The 23,438-nt window shown below is 34.4% G+C and overlaps 2 protein-coding genes across 2 annotated transcripts; one reads left to right on the forward strand and one right to left on the reverse strand.

The window, feature by feature from the left end:
- Positions 1 to 3,236: 3,236 nt before the first annotated feature.
- On the forward strand, positions 3,237 to 8,147 carry LOC110733243 (DUF21 domain-containing protein At4g14240-like). The gene is made up of 13 exons (XM_021913259.1): positions 3,237 to 3,997; positions 4,663 to 4,739; positions 5,109 to 5,192; positions 5,282 to 5,395; positions 5,485 to 5,568; positions 5,663 to 5,734; positions 6,003 to 6,070; positions 6,418 to 6,505; positions 6,632 to 6,705; positions 6,793 to 7,138; positions 7,254 to 7,300; positions 7,402 to 7,471; positions 7,956 to 8,147. Exons 1-13 carry the CDS (start codon positions 3,748 to 3,750, stop codon positions 8,145 to 8,147), a joined length of 1,566 nt encoding a protein of 521 aa, XP_021768951.1. The 5' UTR covers positions 3,237 to 3,747.
- Positions 8,148 to 8,235: 88 nt separating this feature from the next.
- On the reverse strand, positions 8,236 to 12,225 carry LOC110733209 (valencene synthase-like). Its single transcript, XM_021913219.1, has 7 exons — positions 11,245 to 12,225; positions 10,546 to 10,825; positions 10,047 to 10,419; positions 9,648 to 9,860; positions 9,402 to 9,540; positions 8,887 to 9,144; positions 8,236 to 8,776 (listed from the first exon to the last, which is right to left on the reverse strand). Exons 1-7 carry the CDS (start codon positions 11,335 to 11,337, stop codon positions 8,474 to 8,476), a joined length of 1,659 nt encoding a protein of 552 aa, XP_021768911.1. The 5' UTR covers positions 11,338 to 12,225; the 3' UTR covers positions 8,236 to 8,473.
- Positions 12,226 to 23,438: the final 11,213 nt, after the last annotated feature.

Below are 23,438 nucleotides of genomic sequence, written 5' to 3' on the forward strand. Positions count from 1 at the left end.
TGCTAGGGTTTTTAATGTTGTTGCTTTAGGGAGTATTGTTTTATTAAGGTTTTAGGGTTACTAGTATTGTTTTTGGGTTGTGAGTTAATTATATTTGGGTATTAGTTTTATTTCCCTATATAAGAGTTGAGATATACTATGATTGAATCAAATTCGAATGGTTATGTTATTTGGGAACCCGTGCCATTATTGAGATATTGATTATGAGTCTGTAAATGCTTATTTGATGAAGTATGAGATCAAAAGGGTTGAGAATTATTATTTTGTTCTTGGTTTAAAGCTCAGCGTTATATACCTTAGTCCTTGGCATGTTGGTAAGGAAATGATAATCATGAGTTAAGAATGAGATACAATCTTTATTTATATTTTTCTATGGTCCCCTATAGTGGGATTTGACCCATATGTGGTCTGGTTCAAGGTGTTTTTCTGGTTATTGAGAATATTCAAGTTTTTATACTTGTTGGTTTATTTATTCGAATTACTCATGTCCAAGGCTAGGTATAAAACAAAGCGCGTGGCGCACTTATGGGATTGATGAGTTAATTGAGTAAAGATCGTATTATTATTCAAGGTTGGATTTGACAAAGGTTATTTTCAGAGTACAATGTGTAATGTACTTTTGAACTACATTGTGTAATTGACCTAGTAATGTTGATTATTCTATTATACTCTGTATTCTGATATGTGATGATTACTTAGCTTTTTGCTAACGTGTGTGTTGTTTCGTTGTGCTACTTGTGTTTGCGACAATGTCTTTTTCTTATGGTGGCCTTACGACGATCTATTTCGGAATTTGTCCTTAATGGTGAGCAGTCAAGTTTGTCTAAACAGGTTGATCAAGTGATCGTAGCTAAAGGAGCTCAAGTGTTTCGATTAGTATTTTATAACAAGTTTGTAAAGTTGTATAAATAGTTCACCTAGTTTATTGGGTTGTAATTATTGGGATTTTGTAAGCCTTAGCACTTGACAAATTGTTGAGTGTGGCAGTAATACCTCCGATTTAGGTGTATGCTTCCGTAGTTTTTATTCAAAGGTTGTTTATTTTTCCTTTATTTATTATTTATTATTATCTAGTAAATTGGGGGTGCTACATATCTCTTGGTGACCTTCATTTCAGCTAAGCAATGGATTCCATTGCTGTAAAACACCTTTATCTTAATCATACTCTCCAACATAGGGGCTCCCTTAAGGTTCTTTTGGGAGTTTTTAGTATGTTAATGGTCGTTTCCTTTGAGAAAAGGCCAAAGCCTTACTAGAAATAGGCCGATTTCCGACGGACACATTTTTCTGTCAGAAAAATTAAAATTTCCGAGGGATTTTTGTTCTCTCGGAAATTTCTGACGAAATCAATGAATTTGTCAGAGATTAAATTTTTGACGGAAAAAATTCCGTCAGAAAATTCAGACAAATTTTCCGTTGGAAATTAATAATAATAAAAAAAAAAAACAAAACCTTACCCTCTTACCTAAACTGACAGCCCCCTACCCCTTATTTCATTTTTTCTCTCTCTCTTCTTCTCCTACTTCTTTCTCTTTCTCTCTCCTCTTCTCCGCCCTGTTTCTCGGTCTTCTTCTCTTCTCTTCCCTCCTATTTCCCCCTTTCTCTCTCTTCTCAATCTTCTTCTCTTCTCCTCCCTCCTCTTCTCCTTTTCCCTTTCCCTTTCTCTCTCTTCTCTTTTTTTAGGGTGGTGGGTTTTCATGGTTAGAGCCTAAAAAGCTTAAATGACGACGGAAATTTGTAGTCTTTTAGTCAAAACGAAGGTTTTTAGGTGAAATTCGATCATGAAAACTCTAGATTTAGAGTTTTCGTGGTCGAATTTGGCCTCATAAACCCAATTTCGAGGTTTTGTGTGGTGGAATAAATATGTATCTTTTGTTTTTTTTTTTTTTTAATTTTGAATTTATTTTGTTAGTTGTTCTTTCAATTTTTTTTTTAATATTTGCGGTGGTTGGGGTGTTTTGACGCCGTGTTGAGTGGTTTCAGGTGGGTGGTGGGTTTAGTCTGGGTGGTTTTAGATCTAGGTTTAGTTTGGGTGGTTTTAGATCTGGGTTTGGTTGGGTTTAGTTTAGGTGGTTTTAGATCTGGGGTTAGGTGGGCCGTGGTGGGTCGTTGTAGATCTGGGTTTAGTTTGGGTGCGTTAGGATTAGGTGGGGTGGGTTCGGTTCGGTTAAGGTTAGGACTTAGGAGGGGGGTCTGGTTCGGTTAAGGTGGGTGGTGGGGTGGTTCGGTTAGAGTGGTTGTGGTGTGGTTCAGACAGTTGGGTGAGGGTGGGGTTGACAATGGGTTTTCGGGTGGTTGAAGGTGGTCACATGCCGTGCTGGTGGTGGTGCGGCCTTTTTTTTTGTTTTCTTAAAATTTGATTGCACCATTTTCTAACTGAATTTCTGTCGGAAATTTCGAGCAGAATTTTTTCCATCGGAATTTTCCGACAGACTTTTCCGGGCCGAAAATCTCTTCCGACGACTCAATTCTGTCGAAAAAGTGTTTCCGACGGAATTTCCGTCGGAAAATATGGTTTTCCTACAAAAGCTGTTCCGACAACCGATTCCGACGGAAACGGCCTGTTTTCTTATAGTGAAGGTACCCACAGGTAAGGGTACCGAGTCATTTTTAAAAGTGACTCATAGTGTGTTGTCAAGTCAAGGTCGTCTGTTTTTCCTACCCCGGTTGCCTAACGTTCAGGACTTTTGGTGTCCTTTTGAACTCGTGGTTTTGTTAGCCACCCCATTCTCCAAGTTCAATTGCATATGGGATATCAAGTCAACAATGGTAAATTTGGGTATCTCTTGATGAAGCACGTTCGATGGCAACTCCTTGATTTATCAAACCGGCTGTTTCTTGCAAGGAAGATGTTATGTAGTTTTATTTATAATGTTTGTATCATGGAAGCTAGTAAGGCTTCTATGAGTAGTTTATCGAACTTACTCCATAATCTGTAATTTTTAATTCTGTTTATTAAGCATATGTGAAAAAAAGGAAAAAAAATATAAAAAAATAAAAAATTATATATATATATATATATATATATATATATATTAATACCCAAATGAAAATAAAAAATCAAGTCACTTCATATGAAAAATTACAACTCAAAAAGAATAGTCACAAAATTCGTCAATTTGGGCACAATTGTACGATCTAAAAGTTTTCAAAATCATATAGAAATTTTACTTAAAATCATTTATACAATAATTAAAGAATAAATTACAACAACTTCTTCATATTTAGGGCTCGGATTGAAGGATTTTGAGGGATTAGGGATTCAAGAGGTAGAAATTGAGTAGAAATGAATTGAAAAATAAACTGAAAAAAGAAGGCTGTTGAACGTGAAATACTTGTCATTTTTTAGTCTTTTTTATTTTGAAAAGGGTATTTTAGTCTTTTTATTCTATTGATATCATTAATTCATTTATGCATTTAGATTATTTTGTATTGCATTTATTACTTACGAAAACAAACTATGAAGATTTTATTGGCCCCACAATCATGATTCCTAAAATCATATTAGCACTATTTTTTGTTAGACTAATATTAGAACTATTTAAACACATTTACATACCTTAAATCTTTGGAACCTAGTCCCTATCCAATTAAAGATTAAAATTGGTGCACCAAAAAAAAATAAAAAAAAATTAAAATTGCACCTTAATTTCTACGCAATAATAATGAACAAATTTAGCTAATTCAACCCAAATTCATCAACATTCAAAATATACATAGGTATTTGATCAATGAACAAAGAAAAAGATGCACATAATGATGAATGCAATCATATTAGCGCGCACGGCGGCACGTTGTTTGGGGGCGGTGGATTCGGCGGAAGTAAGGCGGTTGCCGTTCGGGTCAATGTGGTGGATAATATACGCAGCAATATCATTTATGATGGTACTTTTTGCGGGTATAATGTCGGGTCTTACTCTTGGGTTGATGTCTCTTAGTCTTGTTGACCTTGAAATTCTCCAACGTAGTGGTGATGTTTCTGAGAAAAACCAAGCTGGTGATCATTCTTTTCTTCTTTTATTCTCCTTGATTTCGTGTTGTTGATTTTTTATGATGTGGATAATGTTGTCGAATTTTCGTTGTTGAAGAATGAAAAATGTATTCGTTATTGCTTTATAAGAAAATTTAATGAAAATAGACTGGATTATGAGTCTTGTTACTAAAATGAATTGAGGAACAATTAAAAATATTTTAATTAATTAGGGTAGAAATATGAGAATGTACAACAAATATGACAATCATTATTAAACATAAGTTACTAACGGTGTGTTTGGATAAAGAAATGGGAAAGAAAGGAAGGGGAGGGAGGTGAGGGGGAGGAAAGAAAGATGAGTTTTCCTTCCAAATCTCTCCATTGTTAGAGAGATTAATTTCTTACAATTTAATTCTTTAATTTCTCTCCCCTTCAATTCCCTTCCTTCTTTATTTGTTATCCAAATGAAAGATAATCCATCCCAACATTTTCTTTCCCTTTTTTTCCCTCAATTTCCTTCAATCCAAACAAAGTGTAAATTTCAATCATTGATTAATTTGGGCATATATGAATTAGAAAACATTTCTTTTACTAGTATACATTTTACCTTGCCAGTTTCATTTCTCAACCTTTCTTTATTGTTTTTCCTTGTATATATAGTAAAGTGATTTGTATGCTTGTATATGCAGCTGCCATTCTTCCTGTTGTTCAGAAGCAACATCAGTTGCTCGTCACCTTGCTTCTATGCAATGCTTGTGCTATGGAGGTACCTACATTTCAACTTCCCTATTCAATTTTATAATCGTACTTATGGTATCTTCTTGTTTTAGATCATACAATTTATCAAATTTCATGTACGTATTAAATTTGTTGCTGTATACTTTGCTTCATGCCATACCTAAATATATATGGGAGAAGGATTTTCGATACAATTCTTAGTATATGATGCTTAATGTGGCCAAAAAACATGTAAATATAAAATAATTAACTCCGAGTTGCTCTTCAATGTCAGCATTCTTTGCAATATTGCTTTGTTCTTGTTGCTTTAGTTAGCAATGATATTGTGCACTTATTATGTTTTAATGATGTAAAACTAATTGTCAAGTCTTCGATGTAATCAAACTGTCTTTTGCAGGCCCTTCCTTTATACTTGGATAAGCTTGTGAATCAATTTTTGGCTATAGTTCTTTCAGTAACTTTTGTTCTATTCTTTGGAGAGGTATATTTGTGAAGATAAACAATGACAGATTTCTAAAGATAAATTTTAATACCACATTTATGAAGTTCATAATTTAACATGTTTACTAGGTTATTCCTCAAGCTATATGCACCAGATATGGACTTGCTGTTGGTGCAAATTTTGTCTGGCTTGTGCGTATATTGCTGATAATTTGCTACCCAATTGCATATCCAATTGGCAAGGTATTAGCTCAATTTCTATTTTTGGACCCTATCCCAATTTGACCCAATATGATGCAAATCGATCAAACAACTTAACAACTTGATAGCAGGTACTAGACTATTTGTTGGGACATAACGAGGTTCTTTTCAGGCGTGCTCAATTGAAAGCACTTGTTAGCATTCATAGCAAGGAGGTAAATTAACATCATGCACACTACAATCTTTTGACAATAACAACTTGTCCAATTTATTTATTTATGTTCCTGTATTACCTTGATCAAAGTGTAGGCTGGCAAAGGGGGTGATCTTACCCACGACGAAACAACAATCATCAGTGGTGCTCTCGATTTGACCGAGAAGGTATGTCATCTCTCTGTAACCAGACTGTAAATTCTTTCATCTGATAGATTGGGAAAAAGGTAAAAATTTAGGTTTTTTCCAACAAATATTTTCTCATCTATAATACACTATACATTATCTCTTGTTCAGAAATTATTTGATAATGTCTATAAAAGAAGGCTTTACTTGTTTACTGTCATCTAAGCGTGCTACTCTTATCAATAACTATATTTTTTTTCACTTCAATTTTCAATTTTCTACTTTTTTTCTTTTCTGTGATGCGAGGAAGACTGCCAAGGAAGCAATGACACCAATTGAGTCAACATTCTCATTAGATGTTCATTCCAAGTTAGACTGGTAAGTTCTTGAACAATTTATATACCTTAGTTGTACACAATATCACATATGGAGTACCATTTCTCATGTTACTGTAGAATATACACCATACATTATCACAAGCCTCTTGCGGTCTTGCCTTTTGTTGGAAATCAATGCATCTAATTATTTGATATATGCAGCCTTATCACACAAATTTTAAGAGTTTTTGTGGTTAGCTCTTTGTGTTACATGCACAAATTAAGTTGATGGTTATGACTAGTTCTATGAAATCCATGTGTTGTAATGCTCCTCTAGGTTTATCATAGTAGGTGTATACCATAAACACTGAAATTGGTATATTCCCTTATTGTTTTACTTTAATACAGGGAAGCAATGGGAAAAATTCTAGCAAGGGGCCATAGTCGTGTTCCTGTATATTCTGAAAATCCAAAAAACATTATTGGTCTATTGTTGGTGGGTTTTTTCTTCATTATTCAGTAAATCTATTCATGGAATCACATGAGATACATCCATAGAGTTAATATTATATTTTGCTCGCAATGTTAAGCTCATCTTTATTATAATTTCTTTTGGGTAAAGGTGAAAAGTCTGCTTACTGTTCGGGCAGAAACAGAGACCCCTGTCAGTGCTGTTTCCATCCGCAGAATTCCTAGGTATGCCTCTTGCAACATCTTTGAGTTATTTGCCGTTGCAATGTAAGAAACGGTTACAAAATTCAATGTGTATTCAATCTTTGCTAGGGTACCTTGTGATATGCCTCTCTATGACATTTTAAATGAGTTCCAAAAAGGAAGTAGTCATATGGCCGCAGTTGTAAGGACTAGAGCCAAAAGCAAGAGCCCAACTAGAAACCATGAAGAGGAACCAAGGAACTACAATAATGCCACAACTGAGGATTCTGCATTAACAACTCCCTTGCTTCCAAAGGAAGAAGAGAGCTCGGAAAAGACCGTCATTGACATCGAGAAGACTTGGAAGGCTATCACTATGAATGGGCAAGCTGCCACAAATTTTCCATCTAATGTTGAAGATGGTGAGGTCGTTGGTATAATTACCCTCGAGGATGTGTTTGAAGAACTTTTACAGGTATATATGGACTGTACATTAACTTACTAAGTATATTTTTTAATCCTAGTGTACATTAGCCCTGGCCTTATATTGTCTGAAATATTCTTGACTAGCTAATTCTTCGTCGTTTCAGGAGGAAATTGTTGATGAGACAGATGTATATGTTGATGTGCATAATCAGTATGTTCGATTTCATGGTTAAAGCTTTCTTATTAATAAGGTATGGCATGATTTTTGAATGATGAGATCAACCCGGCCTGTTTGCTTTTCAATTTTTGCAGGATTCGTGTGGCTGCTGCAGCTGCTGCTTCTTCGATTGCACGAGCCCCTTCAATGAGAAGGCTGAACAAGGCACCAATAAGTTTTCCTTGAATTTATCTATTGCATGATGTTAATAATATTAATATAACTAGCTGTTTCACTTATACAATAAGTACATATTATCAGCATATGCACAATGATCTTAGTTAAAAAGTTGATATTTTGTTAGTACCTCGGGTAATTTACTTGCATTTGGATCTCCTTAGAGCTCACATTCAGCTCCATCATACTAGGTCATTTCATATATGAGAGCCAACACTAATGGTTGGAATTTTAAAGATTTTGGATCCAAGAACAAACAGCTACAAGTTTTATTAATTTCATAGGATTTTTCATGTGTAAATATGATAAAAGTATGCTTCACAATAGATGGTAGATTTGATATAAAAGCTTGATTAACTGATGAGAGGATTTGATAGATGCATCGAGACGATTTTAAGTTTTTAACAAGATCCACATGGTTATGTTCCTTTAATCCTAAGAAAGACTGTGATATTTCAATGTTTAATTGTAGGTTGGGTCAAATAATCAAGGACACAATCGGCGGAAGTCTTCTAATGTGGAAAATTGTCTCTCACAATTGCTTTACGACTCAAGCATGGAAAATTCTGCCTCGTCGACACCACATAAGTCTTGTACAGAGGTTTCTGTCTCAATGAGATTACATGAAACTACTACTGAACCTTCTCTTGAAACTAAAAAATGAAATTTCTCCAATTTTGTAAATGGATATAGTGACAAATTTCTTTTTATTCAAACAAAGGATTCAAATATTATCTGATAGACTTGTATTGTACATGCCAAATCACCCTGCAATAGTTAAAGAGTTTATTTGATACACTTGTAACGTACATGCCAAAACATAGAAAATATAGGTATTAATTTGATACACACCTATTAAAAGTAAAATTAGAAACACTGTTATTATTTTGTGACGAACTGAAATAGAAATATGGCCTTAATTCAGGAGGTTCGATGGGATTACCAATAGGCCAACAAGCTAGGACACCAAATCGATTATGCTTCACGTAGTTATATAGGAATAGGCTCAAAAAGTAGTGATGCAATTTTATCCTGTATGATCTGATTGACAATAGTAAAACCATCAGTTCTTCCCTTATAGAAGATTTCAGGTGCACGAGCAAGGTTGATGATCCGATCCAATAAAGGCTTTGGGATTGAGTATGGTCGAAGCATTCCTTGATTTAAATCCTTCCATGCATCCTCCACTTTCTTTTCTAGTACTTGGTAAACATGTTGCTCGTCTGTGATTCCTGTTTCCTTCATGTAGCATTGTACAGAAGAGACTACATGGTCTCTACTGTCCTGCTCAATCTGCAGTATACATGCATGATAAATCAACTATGTTTAATATGTAACGCGCTAATTATTTCATGCACCTGGAAAACAATACTAAGAATGTCAACAGTAAATTAAATGTATACCTTAGTGCTTGCAATGTCATTCAAAAGCCTAATGATCATTAGTGATGCTTCAACTACCTTAGGCATTGGATCTTGGCACACCCATTCAAAGTCTTCTTTGGTCGCAATGGGTTCAGTTATGCCAAGGTATGATCCGATGATCCCCTGAATTTGGCCAATTGACACTATAGAAGCTTCCAAGTACTCATCGTATTTGGGGGTATACTTTTTCTTGAGCCATCCGGCTTCACGAAGCCATGCCTTGCAACCACGGTAAAACTACAGAACCAAATGCACTAGTAAAGCATTGCCACCATAAGATAAAATGATTATTAACAAGGTGACCAGAAATAGTTGTCATATTGTCTATTATAGCCCATGGTTAGCTCAAAAGCCAAGCTATATACGGAATATGTGAGTAAATGTTAGTTGTGGAAGCTGATTCTTGCTAAGCTACTCAAAAACTGTTGCCGAACAAGCCCTATTATATAACATCAACAAATTCATGCGAATTGAATTGAAGCAGAACAACATACCTGCTCTTTATAAATTTGTACACCGTATGACCTGCCTTCTTCAGCTAATTCTTTCTCAAATCCATCTAATGTTTCAAGAAGCACTTGGTACACACTATTGAAATATTCTGGCAGTTGAGCTACGTAGCTATAGTCCCACCTATGTATTTAATTTGCACCGTTAACTCAATTCCTTTAAACAATAGTACTATGATAATCTAGTGCTACAATTTTGGTACCTCGTATAATATGATTGAATTTACGTACCTATGAACTGCCTCGACGAAGAGTTTCAGGATCTCATGAGAGCCATATGCGTCGAATATGTCATCAAAAACTTCCACAATCATAAATAGTTTGATGAGTATTTGTCTAGCACGACAATATTTAGGTTCATAATAGCATCCCAATATCCAGAAGTGAGCCTCTACCAATCTATCTCTTGCAAATGGTGCCTTCGAATACAAGTCTTTCCACCAACTAATTTGACAAATTAAGCATATTCAAAGTCACAACTTGTTGAAACTCGATCCTTAAATTTAATTATGGCCAATTATACGTCCATTCACATTAATATAAAAAGAGAGAGGTTTGATTTAGAATGTTGGAAGGGCTACTTCTCTTATTATCAGTAAATAAAAACTAAGGAAATACGTAGAGAATTACCTATCTATATCTTGCAACTCCTTTCGATGCAATAACTGAAGCAAATTAAAGTCTAACTTAGCCAAATTGAGAAGAGTTTTGTTGTGAGAAGCATCTTGTTCATAAAATCCGATGTAGTGCTTTGACTCTAATCGAACAAAGCCTAGGTGAAGTGGTTGGTGAAGGGCGTGAACTACTTGTTCAGCCAAAGGAGAACTCAACTTATCGACGATAAGTTTAAGGTGAGTTGTGGTGAAGGCGATAGCTTCGTCTAGGATATCATCTCCATGGATGCGAACATGGGATGCCTCGTACAAGCTTAGGATGCCTCGAGTGTCATTGAGTATGCAATCGTCCAAGCCTCCTTGGTCATTCTTAAACTTCTTGAAAACATCTTCATTATTCATCACCAATCAAGTCAAGTAGAATATCCATTACACATTCGGATATATTATAATATTATATACATGACGGTTAATAAAAAATATACTCTAAAACAAAATTATTGTTTGTTACGTACCACAAGACACGTGATAGCCATGTTGCCTAAGGATTCGAAATCGAGTGGAAACATGGTACAAATCATCTTTGTCACATTGATCATGGTAGGTTTCATACACTTGAAGTAAAGCTTCCTCAATTTCCTTCTCCAAGTAATACGCCAATCCAAGGCGTTCGATTGCATCGACGAAATTCAGCAGCTCCAATTGCTTGTTAACATTTGCAACTCTTGCAAGTAGCTCTTTCCTCACTTCCTCTTTTAGATGCTCAACTTCTTGCACCTTTTCAAGTTGGGTTGCCTATATCATCCAATATTTTAATTTGTTTTACAAATTACGATACATGTATAAAAGGTTCAATTCGTACTACTCGTATTAGTTTGTGTGTTTTTTTTTTTGTTTTTTTTTTTTTTTGGTTCAATTCGTTTACTTAAATTGTAGCTAAGAAATCTATAGGATTTCAATCTTCTTCTTGTAAGAAACAAATTTGACAAGAATTATATTATATCAAGCTGTATCCATATTCTTAAGTTCAACAAAAAGAAAAGTTAATAAGCAAAACAAAAACTATTATATTATTTAAATTACAGTCAACAAAACCAAGTTGCAGGAGAACAAAACTTTAGTCTCACGCAAGATTAACTTATAGTATTGAAAGACTCAACTACGAAGAGTATTGAAAGACTCAACTACGAAGAGTAAGGATAAATTAAATGAACCTTATCGAGAGGAGTGAATTCTAAAAACTGGTCACCCCAACGGGTTGGATGAAAGTAAGCAATAGGTTGAGAAGCAGATGTTGCACTAGACATCTTTTAAGCTTTTAAAATGTATTTTGAGATTTCTTTGGATATTCTTAGGCTGTGATACTTTAAAGGATAGTGCCTCGTTTATATAGAGTATTGAAGTGTAGTAATCAAGTATGAACAATAATCGTTATAAACTTTTAGCAAGTGTGGCATTTTAAATTTAAAAAATAGGCTATAATTTAAAATATAGTCGTCAAAGTTATTAAATTGCGGCCTAATAAGACCGCCTATCTAAGACTTTAAGATATTGGACCCTTCATCTATTTTTATTTATTTTTTATTTTTTTAATTTAACGGTGTTATTGTACATTGATCTCTAACTATTAGCGTTTTTTAAAACATTTATGCGATGATACAAACAATGCTCAATCACAATTATTTTTATATGTGGCTAGACACACGGTGTAGATAGCTATTATAAAGGTTATTTCGTTATTGTTATAGGGGTTACTCGCTCAATATTACAGAGGTTAATTCGTCAATGTTACAAGGGATATTCGGTTAGTATTACAGGGATTACTCGATCAATGTTATAAGGTTATTTTGTGTTTTTTACCAGTAGTGATCATATGATGTGGCTAGCTGCACACAAGATAGACTATTTATGTATTTTGATATCATATTGTGTTACATTTATTAGGTAGTTACTGGTTGGTTGATAAAAACCTGTAGTTTGTGGAATTATTTTCAACTCTTTTAGTAGTATTTTAGCTTTGTGCGTACCTCACTTTTGTTTGCACTCATAAAGTCATCACCTTAGCAGTTTTATTGCTTGAAGTCATTACTAATGTGTTTAGCCGGCACCTTCATCATGATCATCTGAATCGTCTTCTTCGCGACACCTTCATCATCAGATCATCATCTGGATCGTCTTCTTCGCGACACCTTCATCATCAGATCATCATCTGAATCGTCTTCTTCGATCCTGCTCTGTATGCTTTGATCTTTGTATACTCCGATTTTCGATGAGTCACGGTGATCTTATTTAGGCGGCGGACTCAAGGTGAGTCCGTCTCACCCAAAATTTTTCCAGAATAATAATATAGCAGCACAACATAGACCATCCTAAATTGTTAATCTTAGTGGCGTTATATCATAGTTTTTCCATATTTAAATAAGTGCATTCTTGAGTTTTTGGTTGACGAACCTATCAATGTACAATATCTTAAATATTATACTCCCTCCGTCCCATAATATAATTTCTTTTTTCCTATTTTGGAGACCAAAAGTTGTTCTTGTTTCTATTTGGATAATATATATGTAAAGACTATTATATCCTCATTTTTTTTACTTTATTCATTGCACTTCCTACATTACCCTTGAATTTTGCACATGTCTTGTACTTTTTTCCACTTTCTCTCTCTAACTTTTATCTATAATTGTGCTTTTCACTTTTATTAATGTACTTCATCCACTTTCTCCTCCTATTTCTTAAATAGCATGAAAAAACACAAACAGTAACTATATATTGGGACGGAGGGAGTATTAGTTAATTTTATTAAAATTATTTTATAAAAAATATAATATGACTAATTTGACAAAAAAATTCCAAAAATTCAAATAGAGTGCATACTCCCTCCATTCCTGAATAATTAACACACTTGAACTTGATACACAATGTTAATGCAGTGGTTTGACCTTATATATCTATGATCTGGCATGTACAAAATTGATATTAGGAAACTTTATATTAATACCTATTTAACAATATATCTCATGATCAAATTTGTTTTTATATGTTATTCCCTTTGCCTAGAATAATTGACACAGTGAAACTTTGTATATATGTCGATGTAGTAGTTTACCTTATTTTTATATAGTTAAATATCAATAAGATTAAAAAAAAAAAAAAAAGTTATTATGAAAATTTATATGTTTTCATGAAAATCTATATAACAATATATCTTATGATGATAAAATATGTTTTTTATTATGTTAGTAAAAAAGTATAGTCAAATTTAATATATGATTAGCGAAAAAAATTCAACGTATCAACTCATCTAGGACGGAGGGAGTATTAAAAAAACGATGCTCAAAATTAAGGGTGTGTTCTATTCACCTGATTTTCACTTATCTGTACTTATTTTATCTAATTTGAACTTACCTCAATTTATTAGACCTTATTAAAACTTATTTTAGTTAAAATTTATACTTGGATAGCCCTTATCAGAACTTATTTTTCCTGAACTGAAATTAACTGAATTTATCTGAACTCATTATACCTGAAATAAGTGAAAATAAGGTGAACAGAACAAAATCTTAAATATGAATAATGAAAAAAATAAAAAATAAAAATTAAATATGTCAATTATTTAAGAGTAGAAGAGTACATGAATTTTCAAAACAATGAATTTTCCAATATGACCACCTGGCTGGTTTTAATCAGTATTCCAATTTGGCAACTTGTTCTACGGAGTATTTTCAAAATATTGTAAGAAAAAAAAATGATACAATCATACAATAAAATATTTTGTATGCCTACTTTGGTATTGTATATTTGTATTGTATCATTTGTATGCCTACTTTGGTTACTACTTACTAGTCCTTAGTCCTTCCTAGTTACTACCCCACTAGTACTTGTATTGTATATCCACTTGCTCACTAGACTAGAAGATAATAAACATCCATTGATTTGTCGCATCAATTTGGAAAATCTAAAATTAGTTATTCTTATTTTTAGAAAATTTTGTATTGTAGGTAATTATCTTCTATAAAAAAAATTCTAGGAATCTTGACTCATTTGATTCAAAATACGGCAATTATAAAATTCATGATTTGATTGAGAATATGAGGCTTCGTATAATCGTATTTGATTCCAAGCGCTTTGTATTAAGTTCAAACACCTATATTATAATATATGATATTAATCACATGATGAAAGCCATCTAGAATGTAATCAAGAGATTAAAGACAAGAACAACCATTAAAATAAATAATTAAATAAATAAGGACACCAAACCATCCAAGAATCAATTAAGCAAAAAATGATTACACAAGGCGCTATAATATGATTTAATGTTAATAATTGAAAAAATCAATTTTTCGTATTGATAGTATATTAGAATTAGTTATGTTATGAACAATATGTAAGAAACCACATTTTAAATTACACTTTTTTTTAATGATGAAAAATCTCCTTTTAATAAAAAAAATTAAATAAAAAAGATTAGAACAAAACTTAAAAAAAAATAAAAACATAAAAAAAATAAAAAAAAAAAAAAACATTACAGTGAGATACATGATTTTTTTTTGTTCGACGGTTGACCTTGTTTAGATTAGGCGATGACTATCACGGGCTAGTAACTACTACTAGTATTTACTTCTTTTTTTTGGGTCAAAAACAACTTTTTAAAATTTGGATTTCTAACTATTAACCACCTTTAATTTTTTTAATTGTCATGATTTTATTTGTTAAAGACGGCATATTTAGCTGGATTATCAATTGCGTGACATAAATTTATTATATGTATGTTAGAAAAAGAAGGCTAATAACGAAATTAAAACTTATCTCAAAGCAAAAAGAATTGTCGTGGCGTGGCAGAAATCACTGCCTTAAAGTCGTATTTTCCGCGCACTCGTACACACGGACTCGCGGCAATCGACCCCGAGGGTTACACGACTTCAAAAACTTATCTCAAAGGATGAATAGAGAACTCAATAATACAATGCCCAAATAGTGTTTTTGAATATTTCTGAGAGAGATGAGAAAAGTAGTGTAGAAGTCGGTGTTTTCTGTGTTCTTCAAAGACTGAAAATAAACCGTATTTAAAGTGAGAAGAGCCGAAAAATTAAGGGAGAAAATCTCGGTAATTAGTCAAAGAAAACGGAGGAGATTTTGGGGAAGTTAATCAGTCAAATAATTGATTGACATAATTACGGAATAAATCAAGGGTTAAATCCGCGTAATAACGGTTATAATATCAACAATGATATTGTGACCGTTATCCGAAAGTTTACATAAAAATTTAGAACCATGTGTAACATCTGGCCACACCCGCACACACGTATCACGAACAAGAATAGCCCACACAAGTTACTCAAGAACAAACATGAGTAATGAAGTATATAAAGAGGGTAAAACCTCTTTACCTCACCAATGTGGGACTTTGTTCTTTTATTTTGAAGCAACCAAGGAGACTATTATTCAACGACATCTCCAACAACGTATACTCATTCAGTCATCCTTAACGGTTTTAATTCTTCAATTTTAAATGCATAAGTAGATCCATATTCTTCATCAGTACCAACAATCATGTACTTGTATGAGTTATAAAATGAGCAATCTGAAAAGGAACAATAAAAGGCTCCTATGAAAACCAACTATTCCAACTAAGGCCGTAGGCCCAGATCCAATGCAGTAGTCTGTAATAGAATTTAGTAAATGTAAATCAATCGTTCAAAGTAAAATTCAACGAGAATAGAGGTTGAAAGGAACCCTATTTTTAGAGGGGAATGCAACTTCAATTCAATTCAAAGGGAAACCTGTAGTATAACGTTGTTTGATTTTAAAAAGAAGGCACGGTGAGTCAGTGATGAGGTGTTACTAACTTACTACGAAGTATGTGTCTTTGTGTCACATGTAGGCACTACCAATGCCTATAGATTGTGAAACAGTGTAATAGTTTAATTTTGATGTCAGTCAAAGATTGAAAGTTGCTACATGTGGTCTTTGAAAGAAAAAAATATATGAATAAGGTGTTCTTAAAAAAAATAATGGTGTATTATTAAAAAAAATAATGATAATAATGTTATATGTAGCCTTTAGGACTAAAATTAATATTTAATGTTGGTAAAATATATGTCGATTTCAATAATAAATTAAAGAAGATGGAAGGAAAAATACTTGATTTATAATCTCAATAATACGCCACCATCGGTACTGTAGGGTTTTACGATGTCACGAACACCAAGCGGAAACAAACCCTGCCCCGAACCACATGCATAAATTAATACGACTAACATGCATATAATAAATAAAGCAATAAACACACAAGAGAGAGAGAGAGAGAGAGAGAGAGAGAGAGAGAGGAGGGAAAAGACAATCATACCCTTAAAGCGTGCTTGAACCTCTCTCGAGCAAGAACCTCATACTACGGAGCGAGAACCTCACACGTGGTTCCTCCAACAGAGTCCACCCGTGCGCCCAAACTTGGTCAGTATTAGTGGCTAGACTAATACACGACACTACTACAAGAGGTTTACGTACTCCACGGGTTTTCTCAAGTTTTATGTGGAGATGCACTTTTCGAGTCCAACTCTTGCAATTAATTCCCAAAGCATGCTTGGGTATTTATAGAATTGGCATCTCCCATCCCATTAAAATCTTTCAATATAATGTGGGACTTTTCATAAAGTGAAAAATCTAGCATTTAATTTATTCTAAAATAAATCAAATATCTAGAACATATAGTCAAGCAACACTCACTACTACATTTTTGACCTATTGCAACCCCCAAATCCGTTGCATTAGGCGTCAAAATCCGTGGCATTAAGCCTAATGCAACGGCCATGTGTCGTGGCATCTGGTGGCGTTGCAGTAGGTCTAATGCCACGGCATCAATGTTTCGTTGCGTTAGATCAGTACCTAATGCAACGACAATATTATTGTCGTGCACGGTTCCCTACACTTAATGACACGGTGCATATACCCTAATGCCACGGTTCCCTACACCTAATGCCACACAGTGCATAGACAATTAAATTGAAATTTCATTAATGAAAATAAAGGGTTTATACATTGTTTTCATTGGGAAAATTATAAAATAAATTATCACTATTTAAATTAGCATTAAAATTCATAGCTAAATAACCGAGGAAGATTATTACAAAAATTTAATAGACTGAAATGAAAGCTCTACATCTTTTGTTCCCAAATTATATAATATAGAATCACCGGCAGCTTCAAAAGGTAGGGAACCAAAAAAAATAACCGAGGAAGACCAAACGTTGATGATCAATGAGCCATTACTTTATAAGGTACCTGCCACCCACTGTAGGCAGTTAGGCAACAACCAAAAACAAAAGGATAAAAAATTTAGATAAACACCATGAAGATTCATTCAAAACATTGATTATTATAGTAATAGCTAGGGCAGTTGTGTCAAACTTTCAATACACTATGGCCAAACTGTAGAGATAGACTCGAAGTAGGATCTTACTTGTTACTATACTAGAGACTCAAAGTAGTATTATCAATGCAGATTTGCTTTTTCGGGGATATAACAAGAAACTTCAGTATTCATATTCACTTCAAGTTCAACCATTTTTCCTCTGTGAATCATCAAGTCACCTACATAACTAAAAGATATAATATAATCCAATAATACCCTATATATTAGCTCCACATCAAAATAGAATCATTAGAGAACATCATTAATTTACTCACAATAGAATCATTAGAGAATCATTATACAAACAACTAGCAAGAAAAGAAGAGAATAATTAATTTACTTCTAAATCTTGCTCTAAGTTTGACAAAGCTTTATGATCAACTTCACCAACTGAAACTTCATCAACATGTCAGGGTACAAAACAAATATAATTATCTAGGAAGAAAGGACAGGGCAATTGAGGGATCAAACCTTTTCCTTACACCTATTGTGCCACAATTTGTCTCCTGACCCTTCCTTTTCTCCGCAAAATTAAACCACTGCATTCGCCTACTGTATTCAAAATGTTCCTTTTCAATCTTAATTGCTCACAAAATGTTCCTTATGTAATAATGAGTGACAACAAGTATTAATTATAGGATTCATCAAGGAAAAGGCATGAGAAGAGGGGAGGCTATAATTTATCTTCAGCAACATAAAAGAGAAAGAACTAGCATCATAGCACATATAATGCACACACAATTAAGTCCTACTCCTCAAAAGCTAAATTATGTCCTTAGTGTTTTCTACTGCTCTGCAATATGAATATCGATGAATTTCGAGGCTAATGGACCCAATATAAATTGATTCTACCTATCTGGGAGCGTGCTCTACAAAATCTATTAATTTTAAGGGTTTTAATAATAAAACTTACACTAACAAATTTTTAGCCAAATGAGGGAATCACCTCCCTCCCTTCCCCTCTTACTCAAAATGACTTCAGCAACCCCATGGGCATACCAAGCTTTAAGAGATGAATAATTGTAATTTTTTTTATATCTTATTTATATAATGAGATACTCCTTGGTTAAATTAAATAAATAAAAAGATGTTAACCATAAATAGCTCGACATGAATATGTAGTAAACAATGCAATCTCACTTAGTTTATAATCTTATTATCATGTTGCAATTAAGCTTTTCTAAGCTACTTGGAGACAAAGTAGGCAAACAAATTCATAGTGGTAGCAGTTATAAAATAGAAAAGATCAGAAGAGTTGAAAGATATTTACAGTAAAGAAAAAACTTGAAACTGATTAAAAGTTTATACTATAATCTACATCTACCTGTTAATGTAATCCCCTCCATCCATTTACAAAACTCGAGAGAAGGAATTTATTAATAATAAACAATAAACTTAAAAGGATATACTTATAATTCATCCTTAATTAATCAAAGCCCTTTTTTTTTCCTGTTCTACAATAGCTTTTTGTGGAATTGTGGGATATCTTGGAATTCCTCAAGTAATATTGTTGTTAGGTGTAGGTGTAGCTATTAGTTAGTGTAAGTTTCATTAGATCATTTCTTGTAGGTCGTCCTCGGTTTTTCACCCCGCTTTACCTGAGTATTACATGTTGGTGCTCTAGTCTTCTAGCTGCTAGACAATGAAGCAGAATAGTCAATATTGAGGCTGGTACCCTAGGTATGAGTATATTGACCACATTCATTTGCTCACTTGTTTGTAGACAAATTTCTTAGTTACATGACAATTAAGAAGCTCAATAAGTTAAGAATGTATTGAGTTTATTGGACAGTCACTAATACATTGGACATAAAACCAAGTTACGACATTTATCAATCCCTATTGTTTTAGAGATTCTGTGAAATAATGTAAACAAACAAAAGAACATAGAAACAGATTATGTAAATACTTAAGGTATGCACGACCAAATTTTTTTGTAAGTATAGTATTATCATCCAAATACTTATATCATTATAATCCCATAAAATTCGCAAGCTATAGGACAACGAGCTGATCAAACAGATTCAAAACTCGACAGTAAATCACGAAAAATACCAGAAACTGCAACTTTCATCAAAAAATTCTGATGAAATTAAAATTAACAAATAACAATCAAGACAACAAATTTATTATAAATAAGTTATACAATTAACAAAAACCACTGCATATAACAATCAAAATTTAAAAAAAAAATTACATGAAAAAATCAATATAGAGAATAATAAGGAAGAATTAGGTACCCAATTTTTGTGAAGATTATGAGGAAAGAGATAAAAGGTTGAAAGGAGAAGAAGACTACAAAAATCGAAGATTAAAATTGAGGATTAAAATCGAATAATAAGCAATTGAGCTTGTTTATTATTACAACTGAAACATTAAAATCTGAAAAATAGGGTTAACAATCAAAATTTCAAATTTGGGATTTCAATTATAAGAGCAAGATATACTAAATTATTAATTAAGAGTATAAGACATTAAGACATACCATTGATGCATCGAAGATGGCCGACGATGAGGCAGCAACGACGGCCGAGTTCCTGTGAGGCACTAAGGCACGACGGGTCATGGGCGACGGTCGATCTACTGGACTACAGGAGGCCGGTGAGGACTGAGGTGTGAGGCAGCGAAGAACGAATGATTGGAAGAAGCCAGCCGACGACGACGGTAGCGGTGGAGCAGCAAACAAGGAGTGAAGGAGGTTATCATATTGTTCTAAAATTTAGAGGAGAGAGAGAGAGGCAGAGAGCAATTCTGGGTTTTCTATTTTTTGTGAAGAACCTAAAAGAAAAAAGGAAAAGTAATAAAAGGGGTATAATCCTAATGGTCGTGGCGTTAGACCGCTCTATTGCAACGGCAAACTCACAACCGTTGTGTTAGGCTCTACTATTAACCAACTAATGTATTAGACCATGCTAATGCAACGTTAATCAATACAGCCGTTGCATTAGCCTAATTTTAACCGTTGCATTTGATAAAAAATGTAGTAGTGACTTGTCCGACAATTACAAGGGTTATGTGAGGACCACAAGTCACTCCTTGATCCCCAAGCAAAGCACTCCACCAATCACATTCAAGCATGACCGGTCAAGGGAAACAAGGCTTGCCAAGATGGCAGCCTTATGCCTCGGCTAGGCCTACCTGCTGCAGCAAGCCCATGCGGGCATTTTCTCGCTGCTGGTTGGTGGGTTGGGCCGGTGCGCGCGACCACGCTAGTGTGCTGCTTGTGCGAGCTCGCTAGCGCGCTTGCGCTAGCAGCGTTGTCAGCCCTACAAGCATGCTCGCAAGCAGCGATGCTTACCCTGCATGGCCAGCATGCTTGGCCGGCTGCCAGGCCATGCGTAGGGCCATTACCCCATGAGCCTAGCCCTCGCATGGCTAGCACTTTGCTAGGTTATTGCGAGGCTACGACTCGGGGTTTTGACTTGTGACTTGTTGTTTGACTTATTTGCTCGTCTCGTCGATTCCTATAATTCACTCGATCTTTCACGTTCGGCTTCGACACTCCAAGCTCGAAATCCGACGTCTGAGTTTGAATTAGATCGACGTATTAAGTCCTTCGGCTTAATTTGTCGCCTTATTTTGGTTGCACGCTTGGGTGTGACCCGTTAGGTTCAGTCAAAGGAAAGCTGTGAGATAAATATAATTAATCTCACTGATCGGAGATGGCATGTGGCCCAACTTTCCAATCACTTGACTTCACTGAATAATTAACTCCGTAATTAATTCTAAACCCTGTATCGGAATAATACACTTGTTAGTAGGACAACATTCCTTTTAGGTACAGGTTTCCTAATGACGCACACCCCCCAATGTTAACACAACTTTCCTCGTAAGTCGTGTACCCGAACCCGAAGAGCGGAATTACTCAAGAATTGTTCAGACCTCAAAGGGTTGTTTGTGTTTATGTGTTTAGGGTTTCAGTGATAACAAAACTGTATATCTCAATTTGGGGGATAAAGAGGGTATATATATGAGTAAACAAGAAAAATAAATAAAATAAATATCTTGACTTACACTCCACGCACACATGAGCAACCGAGCTATCGCTCGCATGATAGCTCGGCCCTGTCGCACACTAGTATGCACCGAGCTATCGCTCGCTCCCTGTGAGCTATAGCTTGGCCTTGCCGCAACATGTGTGCAACTGAGCTATCTCTCACTCACCTGCGAGCTATAGCTCGCCCTTGCTTTCGTGTGTCGTCACCAAGAGAATGATAGCTCTCTAGGTAGCTCGGTAATAACTTCTTCCGATTTTCATTACCATTGTCATAACTCCAACATTTAATATCTTTCCTAATTCGGTATTAATTTAGGAATGAATGACAAATCACGTGCAAATCAGTTTAATTAATGTAATATTTTCATTTGTTTTTAACATTATTAGCTTCTTATGTATAGCATTTCAACTTTACTAAGAGGATTTTGAGAAGAAAAAAAAATTATATACTTCCTCCATTTTTTTATTCATTGCATTAAATTAATTTGATTTTTACACTATTTATTTACTTCACTTTTACTAGCATTTATGATTTATAGCTAAGAAAAAATATAGTCATGTGAGATCTTGTAGGATTATTCGTTTTGATTTATACAATTTCAACATAAAGTATTTATAATTTTATATATCGTTAATTAAAGATATTAACGATCGAAATAATGCATCGACAACCGTGAAAAGGAAAGTGTTGCACGTAAAAAAAAATAGAAGAAATATATTTGGAAAATTTGTCAGGAATATTATAACCTTTGCCCGGTCTTCCAAGAATAAATCGACGTTTTGATTATCCCGCAATAAAATGACCTTTAACGTACATATTCATAAATAAAAGAAATTACCATAACCTATTTAAAAGGTTAACACTGGACATGTGTCGCATTGTGATTGGTTAGAAATTTTTATTTTTACATTTTTCTTTTTTAAGATTTTTGATTTTTAATTAAAAAAAATTATAAATTCTTTTTTAAAAAAACCCACCCTTTTCTCCTAACCTATCCGGCAGACCCTAAAACTTCCGGCAATCACCCCTTCTTCTCCCCCTTCTGACCAGCCCCGCCCTTTTCCGAAGACTGGCGACCACCCCACCCTTTTCCCCTCCCCTTTCCGACCTTCCCACCCTCTTCCCTCTCAAATCGACCTCCAGCAGCCCCCATCCCTTCCCCTTTCATTTTCGACCCCCACCCCTTCCCTTCCCTTTCCCGGCCACCCTCCCCCTTTCCTCTCCATTTTTCGACAATTGCAACCCTTCCCCTCTCTTGTTAACCGCCTCACCCTCCCCTTTCCCTGTTCTCTTCTAGCAACCCCACAACCCAGTTCTGGCGATGGTAAAGGCAATTCGTAGGCCAATTTGTGAGGTGTTAGTTGGCGTTGGTTTTTTGAGGGGCAACAATCCATGGTGGTCGGCGAGGGTGGGGTTTTTGTGGCTAGTGGAGGCCATAGTTTAAGGTGAAGGATGAGGTTGGGGGTTCACGCACTGATGGTGGAGGCTGCAGTGGGGGTTCACAGGGTTGGGGGGCTATAAGGGCAAAGGTTTTTTCTTAATTAAAATCATTTTTTATTAAAAACAATTTCTTAAAATAAGAAAATTGAAAAAAAAATAGAAAGCAACTGAACAATTACAAAGTGACACGTGTCACTCTTAACCAATTAAGCAGGTCACAACCGGTTAAGCCCCATTTATGAGAGACGTATGTTAAAGGTCATTTTATTTTGTGATAATCAAAAGGTCGTTTTATATTTGGAATGCCGGACAAAGATCATAATATTCTTGACAAATTTTCCAATATATTTTAAGTTGTCATATGAGTAGCACGTGAGGAGTCAATGCCTGAGAGTAGGGTTAACCATCAAAATTCGGCCAAAAGTGGTGTCTTGTAAATTTTTTTTAAATAAAGATTTATTCTTACAACTTCTTAAAGGCAATTTTCCAAAAGAAATGTACTTCGTATTTGAAAAGGTGATATCTGACAAATTTTCTATATTTATTTAATGTAAAT

The sequence above is a fragment of the Chenopodium quinoa genome, unplaced genomic scaffold, assembly GCF_001683475.1.
Source record: "Chenopodium quinoa cultivar QQ74 unplaced genomic scaffold, ASM168347v1, whole genome shotgun sequence".
Lineage (NCBI taxonomy): Eukaryota > Viridiplantae > Streptophyta > Magnoliopsida > Caryophyllales > Amaranthaceae > Chenopodium > Chenopodium quinoa.